The sequence below is a fragment of the Bombina bombina genome, chromosome 2, assembly GCF_027579735.1.
Source record: "Bombina bombina isolate aBomBom1 chromosome 2, aBomBom1.pri, whole genome shotgun sequence".
In the NCBI taxonomy this organism is placed as follows: Eukaryota; Metazoa; Chordata; class Amphibia; order Anura; family Bombinatoridae; genus Bombina; species Bombina bombina.
This window is the reverse complement of record NC_069500.1, coordinates 702,268,958-702,291,871: the sequence shown is the minus strand read 5'-3', so window position 1 is coordinate 702,291,871 and position 22,914 is coordinate 702,268,958. Positions and strand designations below refer to the sequence as shown.

At 36.6% G+C, this 22,914-nt stretch overlaps 1 protein-coding gene across 1 annotated transcript in view; it reads right to left on the bottom strand.

Moving 5' to 3' along the window:
- Positions 1-5,155: 5,155 nt before the first annotated feature.
- The window catches only part of SUSD1 (sushi domain containing 1), a 365,105-nt gene continuing 347,346 nt past the window's right edge, over positions 5,156-22,914 (bottom strand). Inside the window, 2 exon segments of the mRNA XM_053700012.1 lie at positions 5,156-5,705; positions 14,193-14,232. Coding sequence (XP_053555987.1) covers positions 14,214-14,232 — 19 coding nt within the window. The 3' untranslated portion in view covers positions 5,156-5,705; positions 14,193-14,213.

Here is a 22,914-nt window from a genome sequence, read left to right as displayed (position 1 = left end):
TAAACATAAATTCTGTTTTTCCTGATGACAAAGTTAATGGTCTCAACTTAGGTCCCAGAGTTAAAACATGAACTTTAAAAACATCAATTCTAAAAGCTTGAAGTCCTTCTTCGTTAGCTAACAGGTTGTTTTGATTATACCACAAGAACTAGATTTTTCAATGTAACTTCAACTTATTTTACTGGTTTGCCTTAGCCAACAAACCGACATTGGTTAAAAACAAAGTAATCAGATCCTAAAGCACATTTTGCAACATCTTACCACTTTGTTTTTATAATGTTTTCAATATAATGTTTTCATTTTTATGTTTTCATTAATTTTAATAAATCTAAAATCAAGTGTTGATTTGAATCAGAAAGTTTTATAGACTATTCAAAGCAGTAATTCATTAATTAATCACGGAATTTTAAAGTGAAGATAAAGTTACCTTCATCTCGAGCCTGAATATTATGCTTTCCTCAAAATTAATATGACTTTCATTCATGAATTTTTTAAATTCTAAATCTTAAGAAAGTTATACCCGTTTTTACTCACTGTACCGCTCCGTAAATTCAACCCGATTTTTTTTTTTTCCCTGTGTGGATCATGTTCTTAGGACAGCCTATTGAAAATCAACGTCATCCTCCTTCTTTATGAGCTGCGCATGCGCTATATTTTTTTGCTCATCTAGGATTCCCTGTGCGCTCCCTATTCACTCATGCGTAACAATGAATGCTGCAAATTTGCCAGTTAGTGCATGCTTTGTAGAGAGCTATGTCGCCGATTTGCGCATGCCCAGTTCCAATGGGGCATTGTGAACGCGCTTTAGAGAGACGTATAGAGCGGGTGGGACCGCTCTATACGTCTAAGAACAGAAAAGCAGGAAATAGGGTTTGGGAGGAGCTAGTAATGGAAACGGTAGGGAATTATAAATGTATATATTTTGAAAAGTGAAAATTATAGAGAGATAAGAAATTAGCAATTAGCTTATGTAAGTATCAAAAGAAGTTGGTTTTTTTTACCTGAAATTCACTTATTTTGGAAGCATAGCTTCTCACTATACATACAGATCAAGGTTTTAAATTTAAATTTGTGTCAACAGTTATGCACATTTCTACAATACTGAGACAGTTATGTACATTTCTACAATACTGAGACAGTTATGCACATTTCTACAATACTGAGACAGTTATGCACATTTCTACAATACTGAGACAGTTATGCACATTTCTACAATGCTGAGACAGTTATGCACATTTCTACAATACTGAGACAGTTATGCACATTTCTACAATGCTGAGACAGTTATGCACATTTCTACAATACTGAGACAGTTATGCACATTTCTACAATACTGAGACAGTTATGCACATTTCTACAATACTGAGACAGTTATGCACATTTCTACAATACTGAGACAGTTATGCACATTTCTACAATACTGAGACAGTTATGCACATTTCTACAATGCTGAGACAGTTATGCACATTTCTACAATACTGAGACAGTTATGCACATTTCTACAATACTGAGACAGTTATGCACATTTCTACAATACTGAGACAGTTATGCACATTTCTACAATGCTGAGACAGTTATGCACATTTCTACAATGCTGAGACAGTTATGCACATTTCTACAATACTGAGACAGTTATGCACATTTCTACAATGCTGAGACAGTTATGCACATTTCTACAATACTGAGACAGTTATGCACATTTCTACAATACTGAGACAGTTATGCACATTTCTACAATACTGAGACAGTTATGCACATTTCTACAATGCTGAGACAGTTATGCACATTTCTACAATGCTGAGACAGTTATGCACATTTCTACAATACTGAGACAGTTATGCACATTTCTACAATGCTGAGACAGTTATGCACATTTCTACAATGCTGAGACAGTTATGCACATTTCTACAATACTGAGACAGTTATGCACATTTAGGAGGCACTATTTAGTCACAATAATAAAGTAATATTACCAGATTTTTTAGGGCCCTATTAGCTTTTAAAGAGCCCTCTTTATCAAACATAATAGAACTGTGTTCAGGCAGCATGGTTTCTACAGCAACATCAGAGGCAGAATCAGACTGAGACATCTTGCAAAATATAAAAAGAAAAAAAAATAACATTTAAACAAAATATCCAATTTCCTCATACAGCAGTTTCAGGAATGGGAAAAAATGCTTATGCTAAAGTAATATGCAAAAAAAGTAAGTATCATAGCTATCTGAAATATAAAGAGAACAAGATGCATTAAAGGAAGAGGGGTAATATAAAAAAAAAAATTGTCGCCAAGTATGACGCATGACGCAAAAATAAGTGAAGATTTTTTTGCCGCCGAAGCTAACACCAGGAAATAACGCAACTCGCATCATAACAAGCGCGACTTTGCGCCAAAAGAACTAACGTCAACCAAGACGCAGGAAATGACGAGACTTGCATCACTATCGGCACAACTCCACGACAAAAAAGATTTCGCAACAAGAATGACGCAATAAAATAAGCCATTTTGCGTCCTTGCGAGCCTAGCTTGATAAATGGGCCCCTATATGTGTGCTGTGTTATTTAAAAGATATATATTCCCTTTATCACCCATTCCCCAGTATTGCACAACCAGCACTGTTAAATTAATACACTTTTTACCTATGTGATTACCTTGTATCTAAGCTTCTGCAAATTGCTCCCTTATCTCAGTGCTATTTACAGATTTCCATTTTAGCTAATCCGTGCTGACTCATGAATAACTCCACGGAAGTAAGCACAATGTTATCTATATGGCACATATGAACGAGCAGTGTCTTATTGTGAAAAGATATAAAAAAAAATGCCCTGAGATTAAGGCGGCCTGCAGGGGTTTAGAAACAGGCAGATATTTAGAAGTTTAATGATTATAAAGTATATCAATATAACAATGTTGGTTCTGCAAAGCTGGGGAATGCGCAGTAAAGGTGTTATCTATATTTGTCAACAATATTAATTTTGGAGTAGGCTGTCCCTTTAAACATCTTTAGCTCAAGGATGAATTTGCATTTATGGAACCAGTATGCATATACAGGTGGCCCTCGTTTTACAACGGTTCAATTTACACAGTTTCAGAATAACAACCTTTTTTCAGTCATGTGACTGCTATTGAAAAGCATTGAGAAGCAGTGCATTTATTAAAATAGCCAGTAGGTGGAGCTGTCCGCTTGTGTTGCAGCAAAGCCAAGCAAGCTGAAATTAATCAGTTTAACCAGACCTGAGCTATCAAGCAGATTTCAAAGGAACAAGATCTTCCTGTCTATAAATCAGTCCAGATTGGAACATGTTTTTGTTCATTTAACTTAGTTTAATTATATATTCTGTGTTGTGTGATTATTTTATTAGGTTTATAATGTTGTTTAGCATTTAAAGTCGTCATTTCAAAGCTTAAAAATAATGTATTAGGTGTTACTTATGACAATTTGGAGAGAGGGGCCTGGAACCTATCTCCCTCACTTCCCATTGACTTACATTATAAACTGGGTTTCAATTTACAACGGTTTCGATTTACAACCATTCCTTCTGGATCCTAACCCCGGCGTAAACTGAGGGCTACCTGTACTACTTATGCCCTGTGGTATCAACGCTACTGGGCTGAATTAGACTCATAAGATGAAGTTATTATTCAATTTATATTGTAACTGACTAAAAAGAGTGATATAGTTGGTATCTCATAACATAAAAGGACATGAACCCCAATTTTTTTTCTTTCATGATTCAGAGCATGCAATTTTAAACAACTTTCTAATTTATTTCTATTATCTTTTTTGTTCTTTGTTCTCTTGGTATCTTTTGTTAAAAAATAGGGACGTAAGCTTAGGAGCCGGCCCAATTCTGGAGCACTGTATGTCAGCAGCTTTGCTGACATATAACATAGTAGATGAGGTTTAAAAAAGACAGAAGTCAGAGTTCAAACTATACAAATCTTAATATATTTACGAAAAAAGGTCTAGTTGAGTTTAAATTAATCCCATTAAAAAAGGTCACCCATTTAACACAAGCAATCATATCCCTGAATTCTGTTTCTAGCCATAAATGTATCTAAACCATTTTTAAATGTATCTAAGGTATTGGCATTTACTACCTCCTTAGGTAAAGAGTTTCACAATTTGATTGTTCTTAAAGTGAAAAAACTTATGTTGCTGGAGATTAAATCTCCTTTCCTCCAGCTAACTTTGTATATGGGCTAGAAAATATATATACAGTATATAAATTATTAAAAAATCATGTCATCTCTCAAGCGCCTTTTTTCTTGAGAAAACAGACCCAGTTTGCAAGTCTGCAAAGGATTTTTTTAAGATTGGTCCCAGAACTGCACTCTATACTCAAGGTGAGATCTTACCAGGGATTTATATAGTGACAGAATTACGCTTTCCGCCCTTGCATCAATGCCTCTTGTAATACATGCTAGTATCCTACTAACCTTAGAAGTTATCTATAAGTACTCCCAAATCCCTTTCCCCCTTAGTTATCCATTTGCAAGAGCACTAAATGGCAGCACTATTTCGTGCCATGTAGTGCTTCAGATGCCTATCTAGGTACTTCTTTGAAAAAGAATATCATGGGAACAAAGCAAATTTGATAATAGAGGTCATTTGGAAACATTTTTAAAAAGGTATGGTCTGTCTGAACCACAAAGGAACATTTTTGGGTTTCCTATCCCTTTAAGATAATGATTACATAACATTTTAGCACAAGTGACCCTCTAACCGCAAAGAGGTTATGAACATAGCTAAATTATAGCTAGGGAGCTGCAGAAAACTGCAAGTTTCAAGTATGAAACGGACAGTGACCAAATCAGCAGCAATGGTCACATGACCCAGCTACGTTACTACAGCTTGTGATTGGTTCACCAGTAGATTTTGCTCAGGACTAGCAGTTATCTGTGGCTCCTGAGTGGTACTTTAAGTGTGTATAATCCACTTTGCAAGGGTAACATACAATGTTGCAAGGTCACTAGTGATAAAATGATATGCTCTAACAAATTAGTGCATTTTATTTTTCCACTTTAATGGCCCTTTAATAAGATGTCCTCTGAGCAGTTGCCACTTTTTACAAATGACAAATTTAATCTTGCATATATTTTTTTCAAATAAAACACACTATATCTTTCTAATTAAGTAATACAAATTACACACAATAAACAAAAAATGTTTATTTGCAGAAAACAGAAAAATACATTACTTAAAACAGTATAAAACGAAGGTTATAATTATATTCAATAAATATAGATTAGAAACATCTATACATTTTCAAGTAAAATGACCAAAAAGAAAACAAAAACAAGCCTGAATTTTTATTTTAATAAGCTGTCAATATTTCCATTGCTGAAATCTGCTGTGCTTCACTACAGTACTATGTTGTGCCAATATTTTAAAAAGGCTTTGGACAACTTTATAACCAATAGTTTGCAAAGCCGTTGAGTCTTTTCCTGGTTGGTAGATGTCAGAACAGTTCCCTGTTGATAAAACAACAGATACCTCTTGTAAATGCCCAGTGACTTTCTTAAAAGCAAAGCACTAATCTAGGCAATGTAGAGCTCTATGGTGTCTCCAGTTTATGTTGTTTTGTTAAAAATGGTTAAAACATGCTTCATCAATAGGTATCTGTCTCAGCATTATAGAAACACAATGTCTGTCTGTGGTTTAACATCATTGGATATCACATTATATGGTCATTCAAAGTGGTAGCTGTAGGAAAAATGAAAGAAAAATATATTTGTCAGTATCTGTTTGAGTTTTATATGTATTTTTATAAATATATAAATATATATATGCAGTATATACACACACACATACTCTCTATATATATATATCCTATATATATATATATATATATATATATATATATATATACGATAAAGATTTAGAAAAAGATTTAGAGACCAGTGTTCTGGGAAAATGGCGAACTTGTGAAATTAGCAAACCACGTCACTTCCTGTGACGTGGGATCAGATGTTTCACAAAGTTTGACCATATTGTGCATGCGTGCCAGCATCATTACATACCTGGCCGCATACGTCACTGCTACAGTTTCGAGATCCGTGAAATTCCTGGACCCTCTTTACCACGCATGTGCGGCATTTGAAACTGTGAATACCGCCCCCACTTTGCATATGTTTATACATATTCCCATTCCAGTTATACCGTTACGGTGACATTAAAAAATTAAGAAAATTTTTTTTATTAAACAACTTAAAGGGCGCTTCTGTGTAAAACAATCTTGTATGAACAAGCAAACAGTTTTGAACAATTAATTTCTTAATGTCACTGTATAACTGTAATGGAAATGGGTATAAATGTACTGCAAAGCGGGGCGCATATTGACAGTTTCAAATGCCGCGCGGGTCTCTAAACTGTAGCAGTGACGTATGCGGCCAGGTATGTAATGATGCAGGCACGCATGCGCAGTATGGTCAAACTTTGCGAAACAGCTGATGCTACGTCACAGGAAGTGACGTAGTTCACTCATTTTCACAAGTTGCCGTTTTCCCAGAACACCGGCAAATGGGTTAGTTAGTTGTACACCAGTTTATCCAGAAATGTTAACAGAATAGGTAGTAGGAGGGTGAATAGATTCTTGAAAAAGGGAATGACGTTTGATTAGTTAAAGGATGATAGATTATTGAAATGTGCCACTGAGAAGATTCTGATACATAAAAATTGATTAACCTCAATACACTTCCCGAAGACTTAAAGGGACAGGAAACCCAAAAAACATATCATTTTAAACAACTTTTCAATTTACTTCTATTATTAAATTTTCTTCATTCTCTTGTAATACTTTGCTGAACAAGCAGCAATGCACAACTGGCAGCTAGATAACCAATCACAAGAGACAAATGTGTGCAGGCACCACTCAGCAGCTAGCTCCCACTAGTGTAGGATATGTGCGTATTCTTTTTTAACAGGGTATACAAAGAGAACAAAGCACATTTTAAAATAGAAAATAATTTAAAAGTGTCTTAAAATTACACGCTCTATCTGAATCATGAAAGTTTAATTTTTACTTACATTTGCCATATAGCGACTTCCGGTGGGCGGGAGTAGCGACCAGCCGCAAATAAAAAGATCTCTGCAAACATTCTAGCACTAGCCGGTTCTAAAAGCCCCACAACCAGTCTCTGTGACAAATTGTCACTGACAATAAATAGCAGTCTGGAGCTGCCAGAAGCCGAGGAGGTGACAGAAGGTTGTGTGAGGGACATTTCCCTCAGTGCCGCGAAGTGTAACAGGCAAATTGTTTCTGGCACGAAAAAGGAGCGCCCGCCATCTTGACACCTATGCAGCAAGGGTTCCACAGGGATCTCCACAAAAACAGTAAGAAGTGGCGCAAGAGTGCAGGGGGATTAAGTAAGCGACAAAAATGTCTAGGTCATGAGTCTCTGGAAACATTGGTTTGCTGCAATAAGTCGTATATGGCAATAAATAGTTGAGGCATAAGATAAGCAACTGCCCAAGACAAACGTTAGCACACAACACATGCTGCACTAACCAGGGGGCTGGGAGATTGCTGAGAATAGAAGCCTGCAGGATTATACATTGTGGAGGTGCCTTTATAGCAAACTCTGCACAAGCTGATTCCACTGTGCTGTTATGTAAATTGGCATTAGCCTAAAAAAAAGCCTAGGCCCTGATATCATCACACTGATTGTACTTATTTATGAAAGTGGACCATTACTTTGCAAGCTCACCAAAGAGCTGCAGGACAGCCATGACCACTAAATCTAAAAATGCGGGGGGAAAAACAAAGCAGGCCATAGAAGCACAGATTAGTCTACGTTCTCCATTAATGAAAGAGGTGCCTGCAGATGCCACACACCCCATACTGACACGGATGATAGCCTTATTTTTGCCCAAAATGGACCAGCTGCAGACTGGGGTAGATGCCTTAGCATCAGAAGTTAAGCAGTTTTCTCAGCGCCTGGGGCAGGCAGAACAACGCATATCAGATATGGAGGACAGGTCTAATGATACTCAAGCCACAGTACAGAGATTGGACAGACAAGTCAAGGATCTCACAGATAGGGTGGAAGATCTTGAGAACTGCTCTCACCGCAACAATCTGCTGCTGGTAGGATTTCCAGAATCAATCCTGAAAATAGATCTTATGGATTTTGTACAGCATCAGCTGCCGAAACTGCTTGATATCCCCGTAGGAGCCATGCCAATAGTGGTGGAGAGAGTTCACAGAATTGGTGCAGAGAGATCACATACAGACTGCAACGGACCTATACAAATAATTTTCAAACTGCTCAACTACCAAGCAAAAATATCAATTCTGCAATCTTATCGTCAGATAAAAAACTTGAAACACATAGACAAAAAATTGCTTATTTTCCAAGACTTTTTATCAGAAGTCGCACGTAAGCGCAAGGAGTTTGCCCCATATTGTAACAGACTGTATGGAAGACGCAAAGTTACTCTACTATAGCCCTGCATGACTTCGGTTGCAGACGCCCAGTGGGCCGAGATTCTTTGCATCCCCCAAAGAGCTACAAATGTTCCAGAGCAGAGAGGAGAGGCTGAGAAGGAACCAAGAAGTCTGAACAGGCTTAAATACATTTAAAGATTTCTCATAAGTTGAAGCAAGGAAACGACTCCAAACATGGAGTGAAGAAGAGGAGGAACGTTAAAAGCTCAAAAAAAGAAAATCATATCTGAGGGTCAAACAGAGCACTAAGACTGACCCGGGACACTGCTCCGAAATGGTAAGTTCAAAGTTCATACTAAAGTTTGTTTTTCTTTTGTTAATTGTTTTTGTTTTGAGGCTATGGTTTCTCCAGAAGACACAAAATTCAAAACGAATAAGTGACACCAATACTCCTGTAATATCATTAGCTGAATTGTTAAAGGGTAATCGGAATAGCATGGACAGAAAAATAAAATCTGGACTTTTGAGATGGCATCATGTTGTAATGTATGGAGTAACCATCATCTCTGTCCATGTGGTTTTATGTCATCATGATGTGTTGTATATTTGTGACCCTGATAGTTCTGGAAAGGGTAGGATGTATAACTTGAATTGTATATTTCTTAACAAATTCCTAATTGGGTACCAACTGTAAGCTAAAGATTGTATCATGGAATGTGGGAGGGATCACGTCTCCTACGAAGAGAGCTATGAGATTAACACGTTTAAAAGGAATGCAGGCAGATGTTGCCCTCCTGCAGGAGACACACCTTACAGAGGTTAATCATGGTAGAGAAAGTAATATTTACACCAGATACCGGAATGAAAAGAGTGGTAGCGGTGTTATTTAGAAAAGGTCTAGATGTAACTTTTAACAAAGAAATAATAGATGATGAGGGAAGATATGTTATGACAGAAATAGTTTTTTTGGGTAATAGATACCACCTGTGTAATGTGTATGGGCCAAATAACTGTAAAAAAAAAATGGCAGCATTTGCAAGACACGATAATAGCAGTTGCAGACTCACCGATCATAAGTGGGGGGCACTTTAACATAGCGCAGGAGACACCTTTAGATTGTTTTAAGGACCCTACTATGTCTGAGAGGGGGACAAAGAAAAGATGCAAAAATGGACGCACAGATCAAACAACTATTTCCAATTTCAAGCACACTTTGAATCTGATAGACAGTTGGAGAATTAGAAATCCAGAAAATAGGGATTACACCTGCCTGTCTAAAACTTTTCATACGATGTTGAGGATAGACTATTTCCTAACTTCTCCGATAGTTAATGCAAACTTAATAGATGTAGGCATCTCCACAGTGGTTATCTCTGACCATGCACCCATATGGCTGACCATGGGGAAAGCTCTGGATCAGCATAATAAAAAAACAATGGAGATTCCCAAAGTTCCTGTCACATAGCCAAGATTTTAAAAAATCACTTGCAGACTGCATGGAATGATTATGCCACACATAATGAAGGGGATCGTTTGAGGGGGGATCTGTTTTGGCATGCTTCTAAAGCAGTCATGAGAGGCGAAATTACATCATACACAGCAAATCACTGTAAAAAGAAAAAACAAACACTGACTAGTTTAACCAACCAGGTAACTATCACTTACTGTGACTATTTAAACAATCCCACAAATGAGACGAGTTCAGCATATTATGAAAAAAAAAAAAGAGCGAGACACCTATCTCCAATCACTAGAAGAAACATATAATACACATAAACAAGGGATATTTTATAGGATGGGAAATAAGTCAGGTAAACTACTATCTAACGTAGTGAGAACATATTTGATAAAATATATATCCAAGCTCTGCACATAAATGGTAATAGACCTCTGACCACACCTGAAATTTCAAATATCCTAAGAGATTATTACCAAACGTTATATCAGGAGCAAGACATAAATATAACTGCTCAGAATCAATTCTGGAATAATATAAATATGCCATGTATTATGAGAGAACAGGCAGATCAAATGAATGCACCAATAGCATTAGAGGAAGTAAGACAAGCCAATAAGAATTCTCCAGGAGGAAAATCATCTGGCCCAGATGGACTTCCTATAGAATATTATAAACTGCTGCTGGAGGAGGTCTCACCAGTACTTAGGGATCTATATAACCAATATATGGGCACAGAAAATACCCCTAGTTCCTTATTTACAGACACACACATTTGTATGATACCCAAACCAGAGAGAAATTAGGAACTACCAGTTTCATACAGGCCAATATCGCTGTGAAACAGTGATTATAAATTATTGACTACGGTGATGGCAAATAGATTAGCAATTATACTCCCTCATGTGATACATCCTGATCAAACAGGGTTTATTACAAATAAATCATTAACTACCAACATTAGGAAAGTATTGGCAACTGTTAATCACTACTGGACTGAATGTAGAGAGGGAAGGGGGGAGGAACTGTCGGACACCTGTCATCTGTCACTAGATGCAGAGAAGGCGTTTGATAGAGTTGAGTGGCCCTATCTGTTTGACACCCTTAGAAGATTTGGTTTGAAATTTCCTGCTCTTGCTACAAAAATGATATAATAATCCAAAGGCCTCACTGATAGTAAATGTGCAACTTTCATCACCGTTCCAACTAGCAAGAGGCACCCAGCAAGGATGCCCACTGTCGCCCTTATTATTTGACCTGGCTATAGAGCCATTAGCTATCCATCTGAGGAAGCTATTGGAGGGCATCCCTGTACACTCCACGAAAGTAAAGATCTCGCTATATGCGGATGACTTTGGTATTTTTTCCGGGTTCAGAATAAACGTAGAGAAATCTTAACTCCTTTGGCTCCGCTGAAAAAGCACAGAATTAGTTTTGGAATCACCGTTTCAAATAGTAACCCGTTCATTTAGATACCTAGGCATACAAAAAGCAGCAAATCCTTCCTTGTGGTACCCACCCACATGTGGTTACCCCTATAGTTAGGAAAACTGAAGAAACTCTTATAAAAATGGATGCACCTTCCATTATCACTAATGGGGAGGGTGAGCATAATTAAAATGATCATCTTTCCCCGACTTTTGTATATATTACAGGCACTTCCTTTAATGCCTAGTCAAAAAATGCCAATGCACTGTACTCGGCATACTCTGGATTTCTGTGGCAGAATAAAAAGAAAAGAAAAGGTCTACACAAGTTGTTCAACCCTACACACCAAGGAGGGCTTGAGCTACCAAATACAAGATGGTATAATTGAGCAGCACTCTCTAAGATAACTTTAGACTGGTTGACTGGACAGGGTAACTTTACACACCAAGAACTAGAGGAGGGAATTACTTCACCTATAGCATTGAAATATCTTCCTTTCCTTAATATAACACAATTTAATTTTTAAGGGTCCAATCTTGGCTTTGAAAAAAATGTCAAAAGAATGGGGTTATAAGGGATCAGGTACCAAGCTAAAACCGATTAGGGGTAATATGGAATTTATTCCCGGTTTAACAGGAGGTCCATAAAAACAGTGGGAATCACATGGCCTCATGTTGGCAGGACAACTGCTGGATAATGTTAATAAATGCATCATGACCTTTGACCAGATAAAAAAAAAAAATCAGATACCACAAAGACAATATTTTGCTTACTTACCTTTTGCTTACTTACCTTTTGCAACAGCTCCCTATATCCTGGAAGAGCAACTGAGAGAAAATGGTGTTTCACATAATGTATGTTGTTTTATATAATGTGAGTAAAGACTTTGGAGAACAGGCTGGTTTAGTTTAGTTAGGCTAGGAATGTTTATAACATTGTTTTGTTGGAAAATAGAAAAATAAAAATAATAGAGAACTTGGAGACTGATATTAGTACAATTTTCTTTAAATATGGAAATAAACAGTATACATAGAGATGAGAACAACTGACACGAATGACAAAAAGAAAATCTTTATTAAGAGAATTGTGCCATGTTTGTCAGTTTCTGTATGTTGTTAACGTATGTTCTGTAAAAGATCTAAAATATGTCATATAGCTTATTCAAAGATATTAGGAAACAGAACTAGATATTAGTGTTTATTAATAGAAGTATTCTGTAAAGTAAGATTGGGCATCCAAAATAAACTTTTATGATTTAGATAGAGCATATATATATATATGTATTAATTTATTTATTGAAATCCAATGTAATTATTATCAAATGTAACTGTTTATCTTGGTATCCTTTGTAGAAATGTAGCTGTTTTCCATGACTGAATACTTAGGTAGGCTCCAGAGAGTGTCCATGTCTTTGAGCACTACATGTATAACATTGTTACAAACATTATAAATAGAAGTAATCCGGAAATATTTGTAATTTTTTTCTGAATCATGAAAGTTTAATTTTGATTTTCATGCCCCTTTAAAAATGTTGCAGTTAAAAGAAATGTTTATGTTGGCTTTGGCAATTGTTTCTTTAAGAAGGGGAAATTATTCAGCATTTAAACTACAACTCCAAACTGTTATAAAACAATTTTGTTTTAGGAAATGTCATTTGCACAGTCAGATAAACATCCTTTCAAATTTTTACTGGGGTCTGCGTGATAAAATTATCAGGAATTCATATTGTCACATGTGAAAATGTTAACTGAGATAAGCAAAAACTATTTCCTTTGTTAACAGTGCACAGAGTGCATACTCTTTAAAGTTTAAATAGAGGATATCAGAAACTCTATTACACAGTTTTTTTAGGTAAATATTACTGTGGGTGAAGGTAATATTAACCTTGACTTAAAACAATATTTGATTACCTTTTAATGAATTTTATCAAAAGTGTTACATACCTAGTCCTAGGTGAGAGGGAGTATTTTAGTCGTGTAAATACTATTGAAATTATTGCAGTTGCATTATCTCCTCTTCAGATTATCTTAATAGGATAGTTTTAATATTAAAGGAATAGTCTAGACAAAATTAAACTTTCATGATTCAGATAGAGCAGGCAATTTTAAGCAACTTTCTAATTTACTCTTTTTGGTGTCTTTATTTGAAAAAGCAAGAATGTAAGCTTAGGAACTGGCCCATTTTTGGTTCAGCACCTGGGTAGTGCTTGCTGATTGGTGGCAACATTTAGACACTACTGAACCAAAAATTGCTGCTTTTTCAAATAAAGATACCAAGAGAAGGACGAAAATTTAATAATAGGAGTAAATTAGAAAATTGCTTAAAATTGCATGCTCTATCTGAATCATGAAAGTTTACTTTTTGACTAGACCATTCATTTAAAAAGGATTGTGCTCCATAGCCCCAGCATAATTATATTGTGAAGTCGCTAATAAAAGGATTGCCTAGAAAATCTACCAACAGCAAATTTCTAGCAGTGGCTCTATTTTTGCAACCTGATCATATTTACACCACAACTATATAGTGGCATTATATAGTGGATATCTGTGGATCACTAAATATTAATTGTTGTGACATAGGTACCAGTGTTATGAGAATTATACATTAGATACAATTCTATTATTTGTATTCAGAATTATCATTTGTCCATTGTTCTGCATAATTGTTATTTGTAGAAAATTTTCTCCTCCCCCCCCCCCCAATCATATTTTAATAAATAAGGTAAAGAAACATAGCGGTTTCTACACAGAATTTCAACAGCTAGTGATCATTATAAAGGTAAGGAGGTCTGCAATAAATTTGCATTTCTCTCATGAAGCTATTTCATATAGAGTCAGATGTGTGACACAACTGCTTAACAAATTTCAAATAAATAACAAGTGAAATTACTAAATATATTAAGCAAAACATGATAACTTACAGCATTGAAGCTTTGTACTTTTCACCATCGTTTACAACACCTAAAAGGTATAAATATAAGGAAAAACACAATGCAGTTAATGCATGCAAAAAAAACGCTGCTTAATAAATTTATCATTGTGTATTCTATTTAATAAATGCAATGTATAGCTCTCTGTGCATCTGTTGTAAAACTGCTTTCCTATTGGTTGGGTTTTTAATGACACTTATTTCAGGGCTTCACAAGGAGCCATTGCTCCCCTGAGACGTTTAGTTCTGGCTATTTTTTTAATTCTGCATTTTATCTATATGTACATACCTTTTTCTGGCTTTCAAAAAAAAAAGAAGCTAATGGGTGCCTCTTGAATATGCAAAAATAGAATTATCCACCCATGGCTTATTTATTATAAGGGTTGTTCAAAATTATATCAGCCAACAAAGGGTATATTTTTAAATGTAGTTAGTGTGACATTATGCTTTTCTGAGTGTGCAAGGTGTAGGATTCTGTCTATATGTTTAACTGCTTAGAAGGGGTATATAGATATATATCTGAAATGTCACATAACAAATAAAATGACACTATGTTAAATATATAAATATATATATAAAATCACATCCATACATACACTATATATATGGCAAAAGTATGTGGACACCCCGTCTAATTATTTAGTTCAATAGTTTCAGCCTCACCCATTGCTGGTGCATAGAATCCAGCACATGGCCATGAAATGTCCATTAAAAAGCACTGGCTGTACAATGGGTTGTACAGAAGAGCTCAGCGACTTTAAATGTGGCATTGTTTGTGAAATGTCTGCCCTACTACTAGGAGCAACAACAGCCTAGCCTTGAAGTGGTAGAGTTCCAAAATGCTTTGTGAAGTAATATCAGCACAAGGAGCTTCATGACATGGGATTCCATTCCTGAGGAGCTGTAGGCCTCGCATCAACATATGCAATGCCAAGCTTTGGCTAGAGTGGTGTAAAACACACTGCCACTAGACTCTGGTGTAGTGAAAACATGTTCTCTGAAGTGATGAATTAAGCTTCACTTTCTGGCAGTCTGATTGAAAAATATGGTTATAAGGGATACAATGAAAACTCTACCTACCAGAATGCATAGTGCCTACTGTAAAGTTTGGTTAAGGAGAAATAATGATCTTGGCTAGAACCCTTAGTTAAAGTGAAGGGTCATCTTATTGCTACAGGATACAAATACATTTTAGATAACAGGTTGCTTCCAACTTTATAGCAACAGTTTCTTTTCTAGCATGACTGTGCTCCTGTGCACAAAGTGAGGTACATGAAGACATGGTTTGACGCGTTTGGTGTGGAGGAATTCAAGTGGCCTGCACAGAGCCCGGACCTCAACCTGACCTTAGGGAAGAATTGGAACGTTGATTGAGAGCCAGACCTTCTTGTGCAACATAAGTGCCTGACTTCACAAATGCTCTTTTGTTGAATGGGGTTAAATTCTCTATTTAATGAATTATCTAAAAAGTTATGTGCGTGTGTGTATATATGTGTGTGTATATATATATATATATATATACTCTATTTAATAAATTATTTTAAAAATATACTTTAAGACTAAGAGAATGTTGGAATCAGATAAAACAGTGAAGTCAGCTAACATGTAATAGCAGAACAACCACAGACAGGAAGTACTGTACCCTTGTGAAATTAATTCAGATTGCTCTAAGGTTATTTTTACATAAAAACACAAAAGAAGTCAAAACCTCTTGAGCCCTTTAACAAACATTCAAAATCATCACATAAAGAGGTGAAAAGGTCAGACTTAATTCAAAACTTCCCCTTATGCTGACCGATAAGATTTTTTTTTACTTATCTTCTGATATTTTATACATAGGACAAAAAACGCTATTAATTCCCTGAAGTCTATTAAAGCTACTTTTAAATAACATATGGATGTTGTTACAGTGCCATTACTTTCAGAAGTCTCTTTCAGTAGTATAAGTGCAAAGGATCTTCCCTATACAACAGTGCTAGTGTAAATTACTAAGGGCCCTATCATCAAAATGTTGCTGGGCAAACCCCAATGATACTTTGTGTGTGGGTTTTAGTGTTAACTTCCATACACTACGTCTAGTTAGAATGTGATGTTGTATATTGACTCCTCCTCTGTACAACACAGCAACAATATATTGAGAGCCTTGGTAACCTCATGATGTTGCTTCATGGAACACCTTCTCATGAGACTGTAATCTGTTTTTTTGAATTGTGGTTACCCCAAAGCCAACATTTGTAGTTTCACTATTTTCCTGGGGGAACTAAAACTATGGAGCACATTGTTACTTCTGTTTTTCCCCAGGTACAGCAAATCTAGTGCAGAGGGCCACACGTAGGCCTCCGCCACAAGTTGGCCATCCCTGCCGCAATACAGGAAAATATTTTGATGATATGCAACATAGCCTAGTAATTCATTTTCAAAATTAATCATTTGATTGTCTACTGGCTTAATCATTATGTTCCTGTTCTTCAGTGAAGATTACAATCAATAAACATCTATCACACATACAAAGCAGCAGCACATTAACATGTTTAAATATTTTTTGCATATAACAGGTTAACTTAAAGCTGGTTAAAATGATATTCAAAAGAGTAGGAAATTGATACTTGTGCACAAGTAATCCTTGCTGCTCACTGATTGGCAAAGACAAATCCAATAGCTATGTTTATGGGTAGGAAGATGTCTCAACAGCACAAAAATGAGAAGCTTAATACATACACACAAACAATGCAACGTTAAGATCCCATTTCCTTTGTTTTTTTTCTCCCTTTATATTGCTCTCTAACACTGGATGTAACTTATAGAACAGGAAACAGTATCAAAGATTTAGATGTCTCAATACTGAAAAAATATCCACACTCTAAACGACAGGAAAGTAGGAGACTATAAATGTAAACAGACCACATATACTGGGAAATTATTTCAATATTGACATTAGTTTTTGCCATACTATCCCATAAACAAACAATATATAAATTAAAGACATCTGTTTTGATCTCGACTCCATAAAAATAATAATGACACAAACCAATGAAACAATCTACTCTCTGATCTCAGAGAGAGAAAAGTTCAAAAGACTGTGACTAATATGTTAGGAATTCACATTTTGGTGTAATCACCAATGGCTGCCACCTTTTTGGAAAAAAAAAATTATACAACATAAAATAAGAACTAAAGCTGCTGGCAATAATAAGACCAGGTATTTAAAGGTGCATTTAATGCCCACAAAAGTTAGACCTCTGTCAGGTAGCCATAATAGAACAGATCTCTTTTCCAGCAGCACCTATGCTAAACAGCCAGACTGAAAATGTATTATATGCTTTACAAAATAGGCAGATTGTTACCCATATTAAGAGAGGGTGGGGCTTCTATATAGCAGCAAGGCCCACATAAGAACCCGGACCACTAGGCATTTGCACCCTTATGCCCTATGGCCAATCTATTTAGTTTTCATTTTAACAAAGGTTTGATATGTTCTAAACACAAAATGATATCTATGACTAAACTATACTTCTCTCGACTGACATTTGTCCTTACCTAGCAGCAATAACCAAAGGAAATGTGCATTGGAATTGGGGGTTTTTAATAGAAAAATTGTCCCTAACAAGAATACTGGTCAAGTACCTTAGCATGGGGACGCAGTACTTGTCCAGGGTTCAGCTGTAGCATTACTAGTACAAGCACATTGCAGACTTTGCCAGATGTAATATGTTTTGCTTTATATGTTTAAAGGAATTAAGAAGCAAATAAAAATCATGTTCCCAAAGCACTAAAGGAGGCGTGCTGTTTTTTTCAAGCATGAATCACTTCCCAGGATAAATACTTGTGGTCAGTTTATGAGTTTGATCTCAAGAATATTTCTGGTAATGTTCTGTGTAGAAATGTGTCTTTTTTGTAACCACAGTAATACATACAAAAATGTTGGTATTATGTGCAAAATATGTTTTTACAAATATCACAAATACTGTATGTGGTAGTTAAATGGACATAAACACCTTGTAATTACAATAATTACAATTTATTGTAATGTCTTGCAATAAATAAACATACTAACCAAACATGGCATTCTCAGAATGCATTAATACTTAGTTTTTTTGCAGCTGTTTTTCAGTGGTCAATCTCCCCCACCACCTGCCTTATTTGGAGGAATCAATCTGGACTTATTATTGGAGTACACAAGCCTTGCCCCTGAGATTTTGTCTGCAAAAGTTAAAATGTTTTGCAATATCTTATCTTACATCATCTACTGAGCCCCGTAAAGGACGAATATCTGACTGAGTTAAACTTGTGAAGTCTGCAGTGTGCACTTCCGTTTCTCAGAATTGAAAAAAACCTGATTTTCACACAAGAATTAAATGAAAATTTGCTAAATAATAATGAAAGTATATTGCAAAGCTTTTTTTATGGACTCTATGGGGCTGATTTATCACGGCCCGAATGCTGCTATATGCACCTGTTTCCGTGTGAGCCTTCAAGCTCACCGGAAACATAAGTCAAGAAGCAGCAGTCTTAAGACCACTGCTCCTTAACTCAACCGCCACCTCTGAGGCAGCGGAAAGCAATCTGCCTGATCGCATACGATCTGGTTGATTGACATCCCCTGCTAGCGGCCGATTGGCCGCAAATCTGCAGGGGGCGGCATTGCACAAGCATTTCACAAGGAATGCTTGTGCAATGATAAATGCTGACAGCGTATGCTGTCGGCATTTATCGATGTCTGGCGGACATGATCGCTACAGCGGATCATGTCAGCCAGACACATGATAAATCGGCCCCCATGTATTAATCTGCAAATGCAGTTTTGGAGCGCCGTCATCTGACCACTGCTTCTTAATCAGTGGTGGGATTCAGCCAATTCTCACCAGTTCTTGCAAACCTGTTCCTAAAATTTTCCAGGTTCTCAAGAACCGGTGGTTTGGTAATGCTATCTTCCTTAAAGGGACAGTATACTGTAAAATTGTTTTTCCCTTTAAAGGATTAGTCTAGTCAAAAGAAAGTTGAATGATTCAGATAGAACATTCCATTTTAAGCAACTTTCTAATTTACTCCTATTACCAATCTGTTCTTGTTCTCTTGCTATCTTTATTTGAAAAGCAAGATTGTAAGCATAGGAGCTGGCACATTTTTGGTTCAGCACCTGTGTAGCACTTGCTGATTGGTGTCTAAATGTAGCTACCAATCAGCAAGCGCTACCCAGGTGCTGAACCAAAAATGTGCCAGCTCCTATGCTTACATTCAAATAAAGATAGCAAGAGAACAAAGAAAATTTGATAATAGGAGTAAATTAGAAAGTTGCTTAAAATTGCATGCTATATCTGAATCACGAAAGTTTAATTTTGACTAAACTGTCCCTTTAATGTGTTTCCAGTTTCTTGTTATACCAGCAGCAGAGTATATAATCTATGAGAAATTGCTCCTTTAGGTTTATTTCAGTCAAGGCATTTTACAGTCTTGTAATTTAATATAGACAACTGTTTTTAAGGGGGTAAACCAGTGAGGCTGAAAGTGTAACGTTTCTAACATCACAGCACAAATTTCCTAACTTTTTGTATTATAGAAAAGTTAGAGAACCTGTTGCTAAATGTTCTTAACCTACACACCAACTCTCAGCTGATGGCTTGCTATCACCCTGTACTTGTCCGCCTGGGGTGATTGACAGAGCCTGCTCACACGTGGACATTGGGTACCTTTGCATTAGCAGCAGCTTATGCAATGATAAATGCGAGCAGCATTACTGCCCGATATCGGTGATGCTGGGCGGACAGGTTTGGACACACCCTTCTCTGCCCAGCATTTGTTAAACCTAACCTTTTATATTACTGTCTCAATGTGTTCATGTTTCTTTAAAGGGACAGGAAACCCCAAACATGTATTTCATGATTTGGATAGAACATACAATTTTAAACAACTTTCCAATTTACTTCTATTATCAAATTTGCTTCATTCTTTTTATCCTTTGCATTGCACTACTGATAGCTAGATGAAGTCATCTAGTAAGCCAATCACAGAAGACAAATGTGTGCAGGCACCAATTAGCAGCAGCTCCCACTAGTGTAAGATATGTGAGTTTTCTTTTTCAACAAGGGATACAAAGAGAACAAAGCACATTTGAAAATAGAAGTGAATTTAAAAGTGTATTAAAATGTCATGCTCTATCTGAATCATAAAAGTTTAATTTTGACTTTCCTATCGCTTTAAATATCCTAAATTAAAAATACCCAAATCCATTATCTTATCTCTCACAGTGTACTCAAAGACCACTATTTTAGACACAAAGACCAATACTTGTTGGCATAGCTTTTCTATAACCACTACTGCTGTACTGAATTTTTCAGTATAGGTTGCACTTTCAATGGGCAAAAGCAGATAATTCAAATGATAAAATAAAGATGAAGGAGCTATTTGAAGACAATGTAACACACTCCAGCAGGTAAAATGAAAAATTGTAAACACATTAAAGAGGAGGGGAAAAAACACAGTGCCATGTCACTTTAACATTGGGATGATAAGCAATCCCTTTCCTAATCAATTTTAGAACCCTTAAAGGGATATTACACATTAATAACATTTCATCCATCGCGTTCAAATTATGGATGCAGCTATTTTGGAATCTAAGTTGCACAGCAGTTGTCTGATGGAGAGATGCAGGTGCCAACATGTCAGCAATAGAATTAAATTAAACTAGATTTTAAAATGGCGGCACCCATGACTAGAGGGAGGTGGGAAATACTTCTAAAATGCATTTAGGGCCAGATTACAAGTGGAGTGCTAAATTTCACTTGCAAAGGCTTCCATGGGCTCCTATGGGAGTCGCCTTCTAATGCTGTCACAGATGGCATCAGAACCTTGCACAGCGAAGGGGGTAAGTAGAGCAGCAATAGGCAGAATTTTTTAATATATATGTATATGATCATATACTGTACATATATATTTACATTGCAGTCTATGGCCTCTATTTATCAAGCCGTCAACCTCAAATACGCTGGAATTCCAGGTAAGCATTTAGTTTTAAATAGGAATAATTTATTAAAGTATAGTGTAGTGTTAGGTGTAATTGTAACTTAGGTTAGTTTTTATTTTACAGGTAAATTTCTCTTTATTTTAACTAGGTAGCTATTAAATAGTTAATAACTATTTAATAGCTATTGTACCTAGTTAAAATAAATTGAAAGTTGCCTGTAAAATAAAAATAAATCCTAAGATAGCTACAATATAATTATTATTTATATTGTAGCTATATTAGGGTTTATTTTAAAGGTAAGTATTTAGTTTTAAATAGGATTAATTTTGTTAATAAGAGAAATATTATTTAGATTTATTTAATTAATATTTAAGTTAGGGAGGTGTTAGGGTTAGTGTTAGACTTAGGTTTAGGGGTTATTAATTGGCAGCGGTGGTGGTGGGGGGCAGGATAGGGGTTAATAAATTTATTATAGGTGGCAACGGTGTAGGGGGGGCAGATTAGGGGTTAATAAGTTTAATATAGGTGGCGGCGGGGTCCGGAGAGGTGGTTTAGGGGTTAAACAATTTATTTAGTTGCGGCGGGGTCCGGGATCGGCAGGATAGGGGTTAATAACTTTATTATAGGTGACGGCGGTATAGGGGGGGGCAGGATAGGGGTTACTAGGTATAATGTAGGTGGCGGCGGTGTCCGGGAGCGGCGGTTTAGGGATTAATACATTTCTAAGAGTTGCGGCGGGGTCTAGGAGCGGCGGTTTAGGGGTTAATAACTTTATTTAGTTGCAGGGAGCTCCGGGGGCGCCGGTATAGGGGGTAGAACAGTATAGTTAGTGTGGGTGCTTAGTGACAGGCTAGCAATAAAGCTGTCAAGAAGCTGAAGAGCAGCGAGATCGGATGAGTGATAACTATCACAGTCCGCTGCTCATCACCCCGTACTTGGTGCGTGGCTTTTTGACAGATTTGTTGAGAACTTTGGTGAGATTTTTCAGGTCCCCGGCTGCGATGGTAGGCGAGCTTAGGCGGCGTATTGGGCCGGCGAAGGCAGGTAAAGTAGACACGTTGATAACTAGAGGCATATGAGAACACACAGTTCCCATAGACCGCAATGTAAAGGCAGTTTTCTGTCCGACAGCAGGACAGTCCAACAGGTTTAAGAGGTCCTCTCCCTCCCATAGCCCTGTGGAAAATGATAAAGCCTGAGTTAAGCTTGCTTAGGCCATCAGGATAAGGGCAGCATAAATGTATGGGAGACGCAGTGAGAATTATGTCCCACCAGTTCCCATTGCTCTAAAGCTACCAAGAGCTCTACTGAAGAAGAGACTGATATGGACTATGGCTACACCCTAGAACAAAGCAGCACAATGTTGCACTACTTTAAAAATAATAAACTCTTGATTGAAGAATCTTTTCTAACACCTAACTTTACCTCTTCCCAGCACTAACGTAGGCAAAGAGAATGACTGGGGTGGGAGGGAAGGGGGGAGCTATTTAACAACTCTGCTGTGGTGCTCTTTGCCTCCTCCTGGTGAACAGGAGGTGAATATCCCTTAAGTAATGAAGATGATCCGTGGACTCATCGTGTCTTTAAAAAGAAATTAGAAAGTTGTTTAAAATTGCATGCTCTATCCGAATAATAAAAGAAAAAATGTGGGTTTAGCATCCCTTTAATGAAGAACTGTATGTAACAATAAAACAAGGTTTTCTTTCTACCTCATCAGCTTAAAAACTTCTGCAACCCTTTTTTTCAAATAGCT